The sequence below is a fragment of the Cucurbita moschata genome, unplaced genomic scaffold (assembly GCF_002738365.1).
Source record: "Cucurbita moschata cultivar Rifu unplaced genomic scaffold, Cmos_1.0 Cmo_Scf00034, whole genome shotgun sequence".
NCBI classification, from domain to species: domain Eukaryota; kingdom Viridiplantae; phylum Streptophyta; class Magnoliopsida; order Cucurbitales; family Cucurbitaceae; genus Cucurbita; species Cucurbita moschata.
Genome location: NW_019268550.1, coordinates 2,109,484 through 2,117,128, shown reverse-complemented (window position 1 = coordinate 2,117,128; position 7,645 = coordinate 2,109,484). Strand labels below are relative to the sequence as shown.

General features: G+C 36.5%; 2 protein-coding genes and 1 long non-coding RNA gene across 4 annotated transcripts in view; all 3 read left to right on the top strand.

Annotated features, from left to right (window-relative positions):
* Window positions 1–2,651, top strand: part of LOC111430742 (reticulon-4-interacting protein 1, mitochondrial) — a 5,496-nt gene extending 2,845 nt beyond the window's left edge. Inside the window, exons 3-7 of the mRNA XM_023067138.1 lie at window positions 116–189; window positions 294–453; window positions 592–711; window positions 795–903; window positions 2,230–2,651. Of these exons, the coding sequence (XP_022922906.1) occupies window positions 116–189; window positions 294–453; window positions 592–711; window positions 795–903; window positions 2,230–2,411 (645 nt within the window). The 3' untranslated portion in view covers window positions 2,412–2,651. The remainder of the gene's footprint in view (window positions 1–115; window positions 190–293; window positions 454–591; window positions 712–794; window positions 904–2,229) is intronic.
* Window positions 2,652–4,594: 1,943 nt separating this feature from the next.
* LOC111430741 lies at window positions 4,595–7,099 on the top strand. 2 transcript variants are annotated; one of them, XM_023067136.1, is made up of 3 exons: window positions 4,595–4,726; window positions 4,796–5,962; window positions 6,342–7,099. In XM_023067136.1, the coding sequence occupies exons 2-3, from the start codon at window positions 4,808–4,810 to the stop codon at window positions 6,726–6,728; spliced, it is 1,542 nt and encodes a 513-aa protein (XP_022922904.1). In that variant the 5' UTR covers window positions 4,595–4,726; window positions 4,796–4,807; the 3' UTR covers window positions 6,729–7,099. The 2 variants fall into 2 exon arrangements, with proteins under 2 accessions (XP_022922904.1, XP_022922903.1); XM_023067135.1 differs by having other exon boundaries at window positions 4,595–5,962; window positions 6,342–7,098.
* Window positions 7,100–7,450: 351 nt separating this feature from the next.
* The window catches only part of LOC111430743, a 2,773-nt gene continuing 2,578 nt past the window's right edge, over window positions 7,451–7,645 (top strand). Inside the window, exon 1 of the long non-coding RNA XR_002708380.1 lies at window positions 7,451–7,540. This is a non-coding gene — a long non-coding RNA (uncharacterized LOC111430743). The remainder of the gene's footprint in view (window positions 7,541–7,645) is intronic.

The following is a 7,645-nucleotide window of genomic DNA, read 5'->3' as shown; positions in this document are numbered from 1 at the left end:
AAAAAAAAAAAAAAAAAAAAAAAAAAAAAAAAAAAAAAAAAAAAAAAAAAAAAAAAAAAAAAAAAAAATCTTCCCTGATTTTTTACTTCATTTTGTATTTCTTTTTCTCTTTCAGGAAGCCAGTGCCATTCCTTTTGCTGCACTGACTGCATGGCGGGCTCTAAAAAGTACTGCTAGAATCAAAGAGGGGTATGTTAACGTTGTTCTTCTCCAGTAAGGCACATATTTAAATTTTATTGATTTATGATATCCTTTTGACACATTTTCTAACATTAAATCTCCTTTGGTGGCAGGCAACGGGTATTAGTAATTGGCGGTGGAGGAGCTGTAGGTTATGCTGCTGTTCAGATATCAGTTGCTTCAGGCTGCCATGTTGCAACTACTTGTGGAAGTCAAAGTATAGATAAATTACTGGCAGCAGGTGCTGAGCAAGCAGTTGACTATACTACTGAGGTGATGATTCATACACTAGCCGATCTGGACCTCACCATTTTTATTTTACCTGACTCGACATTGTCATTGGATTGCAATGGATAGTTTTCATTTAGAAGCTGGGAGATTGAGTGATTTTTTTTACATGAATGTTTATAGGGCATTGAATTCACACTGAAGGGGAAATTTGATGCCGTTTTGGATACAATTGGTGTGCCAGATACGGAAAGAATTGGCATCCATCTTTTGAATAGAGGTGGACACTATATGACACTTCAGGTATAGAGCTATAAGCTAACCTGTATTTCGTGAAGTAATTGAAGTGTTCTTGAAATTCAGGCTTCTAATCGCCGTTTGTTTAGGGCGAGGCTGCATCATTGACCGATAGATATGGGCTAGTTCTCGGGCTTCCTATTGCTACAAGCATACTGTTGCAGAAACAGTTACAGTACAGATGCTCCCATGGAATTGGTAATAATCAAAAGTTTGTATATTTCTCCTAGTATATAATCTGCTTAAAGATATTATTAGAACTGTCCAGTTACATTTTTGACATGGTGTTCCCTCCTCCTGCTTGAATTTTCCCAGTAATATTCCATATTATAAACAACCCCTGGTTTCACGTGCATAAGTTTCCGCTTCTTTTCCCTCTTTAAAGCAAGTTTTTATAATAAAGTTTTTAAGCCCTTGTAGAAGTTGAATTGTCCTACTGTGATGTGCAATCCGTGTTGGACCTGGATTATGAATACCAGGACAATCTTATGAGGTTGGCATAGATTTACGGACCTTCGTTTGTTTTGGAAAATGTAACAACCCAAACCCACTGCTAGCAGATATTGTTCTCTTTGAACTTTCTCTTTTGGGCTTTTTCTCAATGTACTAAAATGGGTCTGGTAGGGAGAGGTTTCCACACCCTTATTAGGAATGCTTCGTTCCTCTCTCCAACCGATGTGAGATCTCACAATCCACTCCCTTTAGAGGCCCAACGTTCTTGCTAGCACAATCCCGGTGTTTGGCTCTAATACCATTTGTAACAGCCCAAAAACCACTAGCAGATATTGTCCTCTTTGGGCTTTCCTTTCTGGGCTTCTCCTCAAGGTTTTAAAATGCATCTGGTAGGGAGAGGTTTCCACACTCTTATAAGTAATGCTTCGTTGTCCTCTCCAACCGATAGTGGGATCTCATAGAAAAGGATTACTTTTTAGTTTTTCTTGACCAATGCATTGGTGGTAACAAGTAAGATGATTGCTGTGTTTCCCAGTCATGTTAAAAGCTTGCTTTGGAATGATATATGTGAGGTTGGAAAATATATATATCCATACAACATGAATGGAGCTTTTCCTTGGCTCCGATTCTCGAAAAGCAGAAGGTAGTTTAATATCCCTCCAATTTATCACCCTTCAAAGAGAAGCCATGTGGCATGCAGTGTGTAAGGGCTGGTAGAGTTGATTAGTAGGAGAGATTGGGAGGTCCCGAAATCTCCCCAAGTCTGGAACCTCTGTTGAATAGCAATTTCTACTTCGATCTGTATCATGTTCTCTAGTTCTTAGTTCCAATCCCTTTGACTAGGAAATATTTTATGGTTACAACATATGCTAGATGCACTTCAATCGCTTATCTGAAAGCTATATTTGTCTGTTTGTGCACATTTTTCAGTGCAAATATAGTTTTCTAAATTCAAATAGTGTCATCCAATGCCTCAAGGTGAATTCGAGCATCGAAATTAAAACAAATATATGGCTCCAATATTATGTTCCTGTTGTTTAATGAACTTTCATTTTGCTTCTGTTGTTTTAGAGTACTGGTGGACGTACATGAGAGCGGATTCTGAAGGTTTAGACGAGATCAGGAGGCTATGTGAAGCTGGAAAGCTAAAGATACCGGTTGAGAAAACATTTCCGATCACACAAGTAAGGGAGGCTCATGAGGCAAAGGATAAGAACACCATTCCAGGTAAAGTGGTGCTAGAACTTGATTGATGAAAACTCCTTCCAAACACTTCATGTATACTTGATTTGTTGGCTCAACTGCATTAAATCCTGTAAATAATTTCCTCAGCTTTTAGCATCGAAATTGCTTTGGAACTTTACAGGATGTGAAAATTTTAACCGCGCTGGAGATTTAGTTTGCAGCCTGTAAAAGTTTGAGAACGTATTTGACATAGACCTTTTTTTCTAGATTTCTCAATCATGAATAAGAAATTTCATTGTTACCTCTCCTATTGTTGCAATTCCTACATAATAATGGTTCTTCCTAGTACTGTTATGTTGTTTATGATGGTAGAGTTCCAATGGAATGCTAAGAAATAGCTGCATTGGAATAATAACAAAGGGAAAGTGTATAGCTACGCCATGTTGATGTTTGTTGAGTCTCTGTATTGAGAGAGGTCCGTTGAAGAGATTTTGTAACGATTGGAGAAGGAAATGAGTGCCAGCGAGGACGTTGGGCCTCGAAGGGGGTGGATTGTGAGATCCCACATCGGTTGGGGAGGAGAACGAAACACCCTCTATTAAGGGTGTGGAAACCTCTCCTTAATAGACGCGTTTTAAAAACCTTGAGGGAACACCCGAAAAAGACAATATCTGCTAGTAGTGGGTTTTTGGGGCATTACAAAAGTTTAGATGTTATATATGTTTGGAAGGGCGCTACTCCGAATCCCCATTTGAAATTGAGAAAAAGAGAAATAAAGAGAGATTTGTCTCTGCTAATTTAAATGGGGCTGGGACTAGAGATGAAGAATATTATGTCTCTGACCTCGATGCGGTCGATTTATATAAATGGAGAATTTAGTTAGGATGAGAATTGAAATATGTGGCGGGTACGAAGACGAGGCCTGAAAGTGATTCGTTAAGTCGGGTAGTGACCACCATGAGATCGATAATGAATAGGTTTAGGGGGCGAAGCCAATAGGTTCATACTTTTGTTGCATTGTTGACTTTGAAGCATTTATACAACTGCGGTCTGTTCGTCGAATAGTTGTCTAAGCCGGTCTCTCACCAACATCTCCACCGTGTGAACATCTCTAAACCTATTTGACAAAAGTACAAAAACATAAAAGTTTAGGAATTAAATGTATATTGTTGTATGAACGTATTAAATTTTTTTCCAACGGTACGAATAAGAAAATAATGGTGTAGAAAAATATTGATATGGATAAGGTTGTTTGCACAATGAGAGGAGGCCTCACATGGGAATGTGCTGTAATTAACCTGTCTTCTTGCCTTCTATGGCTGTAGGCCTTCAATGCTTCCTTTTATTTATTCTCCATTCTAGAGATTATATTATGAAATTTTTGCATCTAACAACAAAATATATATTATATATACATCAATAATAATTTTCATCATTCTCGAACACTGAAATTCGACGTGTCGTTGAAAATTAGATGCATTTTAATACCTACTTAAATCATTGGGTATAGAAAATCGTGAAGAAAACGTTTCATTATAATATGTTTCCGCTTGCTTAAACGAAAGAAGAAGATTGTTTAGAGATTTGTCGAGATCTCGTTCGAAAAATAATAGCATATTTAGAATAAATTTAAAAAAAAATATTTTTAACCAACAAAAAAATAAAAATAAAAAATGAGTTATAGACATAATATTTTTCTCGGTATTTTGTAAATTTTTTAAAATTAATTGATGGGTTGGGCAGATCCTTAGACACAAATTTATTAGAAACAAAATTAAAAAAAAATTTAATTAGTTCAAGAAATTATTCATAAATTTATTTAATATTTTTTAAAAAAATTTAGAGATCTATTTAATTTAATTTAATTTTTAACCAATAAAAAAATGGGTTATAGACATAATATTTTTCGAACTTGAAAAAAGAAAATCGAAAAAAAAATTCTAATAAACTCTAAATTGGTCTGTATTAATCTATTCGATATTTTCTAAATTTTTAAAAATTAATTGATTTATCGAACTTTTTTAAAGCTAAAAATTTATGTTGGGTAGATCGAATCTGGTAGACACATTTATTAGAAATAAAATAAAAAAAATTATTTAATATTTTTTAAAAAATTTGGAGATTTATTTAATTTAATTTTTAAGAATGAAGCCAAAATTTGAAACTAATTTTTATTTATTTATTTTTAGTATAATAATATGACAAACAAAAATATTCCATCCAACACAAAATACTGTTACAACGCACATATATAATATGTATTGTGGGTGGAGATCAAAAGACAGCGCATGTTACTCAAATCTCACATGGCTTCCTTCTCTGTTCATCCTAATCATATAATGGCGTTTTCAGAAGAAAGCTTGATGGCCACTCCATTTCCCAGGTACCCATTTCCTCAATCTCTCCCTTTCTTCCCTTTTTTATCATTTCCCCTTTTGGTCAAACTTTGCAGTGCCCACCATCCATGGACCCAATCAATGCCTCTCTTCAATCTTCTCCTTCAAGTGATGTGCCGCTCATTGATGAAGCTTTGGATCGTTTAGAGCTCTGTTGGTTCTTTGATAATCTCCTTACTTGGAGGAACCCCCGGATGTCTACCTCCCGTTCTGATCCTTGTCTTTCTAATGTTGCCCATCAGGTGTTTGATGAAAGTCCTGCTGCTAATCTCTGCTCATCTGATTTGGATGGGGATGTTTCGCTGCCTAATGGTGGTGGGGTGCGTCGGAATCTGCTTCGAACGCCGTCGTTACCGTCACGTATAGATCTAGGAGGGGAGGGAATTCGAGAGAAAGGAAGTGGTTCTAGACCATTGTTGGAGCATGATGTGCTTGTTGAAACTCCTGGTGATAATGTTTGCTCGTCTGCTTTGGATATGGATGTTTCGATTGGAAATGGTGGTGGTAAACATAGGAGTCTCCTTCGAACACCGTCGTTACAGTCCCGTGTGGACCGAGAGGAAGGAATTCGAGATAAAGGAAGTGGTTCTAGGCCATTATCAGAGCATGATGTTCTTGTAGCAACTCCTGCTGATAATGTTTGCTCATCTTCTTTGGATATGGATGTTTCGATCGGAAATGGTGGTTGTAAACATAGGAGTCTCCTTCGGACACCGTCGTTACCGTCCCGTGTGGACCGAGAGGAAGGAATTCAAGAGAAAGGAAGTGGTTCTAGGCCATTAGCAGAGCATGATGTTCTTGTAGAAAGTCCTGCTGATAATGTCTGCTTATCTGCTATGGATATCAATGTTTCGCCGGGATATGGTGGTGGTAAATGTCGGAGTCTACTCCGGATGCCTTCGTTACCGTCCCGTGTGGAACGAGAACAAGGTATTCGAGAGAAAGGGAATGATTCCAAGCCATTAATAGAACATGGGTTGCTGCAAAAACCAGCCAAACCACCATATGTAGAGAGGAAAGAAGAAGGAACTCGCAGCAAAGAAAGTGGTAGCACTCGAAAGAGCAAATCCGCAAGGAAACCACGGAATGGCAATCTGCTAAGAACGCCATCGTTGCCACCATTTATAGGCAGAGAAAAGGAATTTGGAGAGAAGGAAGCTGCTGCTAGAATCAGAAACTCCATTCAACCGAACCTTTCTGAATTCTTTCCCACAAGACAAGAGGTATTGCAAACATATTGTTCTGTTTCAACTCTCATATCGTTCTTCATGTGTTCTTGAATTATATTAGAACTTGCCCATAGTTAATATTTCATGTCATGAATATATTGAAAAGATCAAATTATCTTGAAGGACAGTATAACAGAGTATCATAGCAAGAAGTCTTGAATTCAAACATTTGTTCGTTTCTTGATGTGATTGTGAAAAGATTACCATTGATTTGATATAGCATAAAGGGTGGAATGAGTAGAATAAGCTTCATCTGTTCTTGTGGATACTTATGTGAAGATTCTACATACTGCCTTTAAAGGATTAGAATGAGTAGAATAAGCTTCATCTGTTCGTTTCTTCTTTTAGTAATACTTGGTGTTCTTAATCCCAGATTCTTGAAAAGAACTTCAGCCTCCCGATGTGTCGAATCCCGACAAACAGCGACAGAATGTGGCACCAATTTCTCATCCAAATGAGGAAAAGAAGAAGCCAAAGTGAGCTTGAATCAGAAGAATTGCAAGGGTTCAAGGACTTGGGATTCACATTTGACAAAAAGGATATAAACCCAACAGTGGTTGACATAATTCCAGGGTTGAGAGAGAAAAAAGAGGAGGAATTAGACAGTGAAAGAACAAGAAGACCTTATCTTTCTGAAGCTTGGATGCTCCAAAATCATCTCCTCCCTCCCATCCCAAAATGGGACAGTAGAAAATCTGCTGAAGACATGAAACAACAAATCAAGTTCTGGGCTAGAGCTGTTGCTTCCAATGTGCACTAAAAATGGTGAGTGAGGGCTTCTAAACAACAGCCCCCATTGTCTCTAAATATGCTGAATTTGCTGTGCAGCTTCCCAAAACTCAATGGAATTGGATCGGAGGGAGCTCAAATGAACCTCGGTCAGGTATTTTGTAAAAGTCCAAGCTCACCGCTCACCGTTAGCACCGTTGCAATGTTTGTAAAATTACAAACACGTGGGTTTATTTGAAGCTACAAAAAAGTTTGCTTCAAAATTGAGAAGGTTTTTGCATTGGAGATTGGGCTTTCTGATCCTCTGCTATTCCTCAAAAAGGAAAAAAAGTGACAATTTTGTACATGAGATGACTAGCAAATGAGAGGAGTTTATTTATTTTCTAAAATTTTATTTATTTTTTCATAAATTAATCGATCATATATATATTTTTTTAAATAATTTTTTTAATATTAGTTTCTTTTTTACTTAATAAAATTCTATTTTTACTATTTAACTTGGCTAAATTATTTATAGAAAAAACGTTACTACTTTTCTTTTTGTTCCAAAAATACCCTTATTTTAAAAAGAAAATTACAATATTACCCTTTATCTCTCGTAAATAATGGTTCTAGTAGATATTTTTTTAAATTTCAAAAATATGGTTGGATAAAATATATTGTTGGAACTTTTAAAATAATAAATAAATAAATATATATATATATAAAAACTTTTAGAAAGGTAGGATAGAGAGAAGAGTTGGAAAATCAAACATGCAGGGTAGCAAAGCAATCCAGCTAGGCTATATCTCCATATTCCTCTTTCGCTCCCTCCGCCGCCGTGCTAAGCCGGCCAAACAGCTGGTACCATTTACTACGTTTCTTTGAACTCTTCCGCTTACACCATTTTGAGTCTAGAAATGAATTGGGGTTTTGTTGTATTCTTTTTTTTTTTTTTTTTTTTTTTTT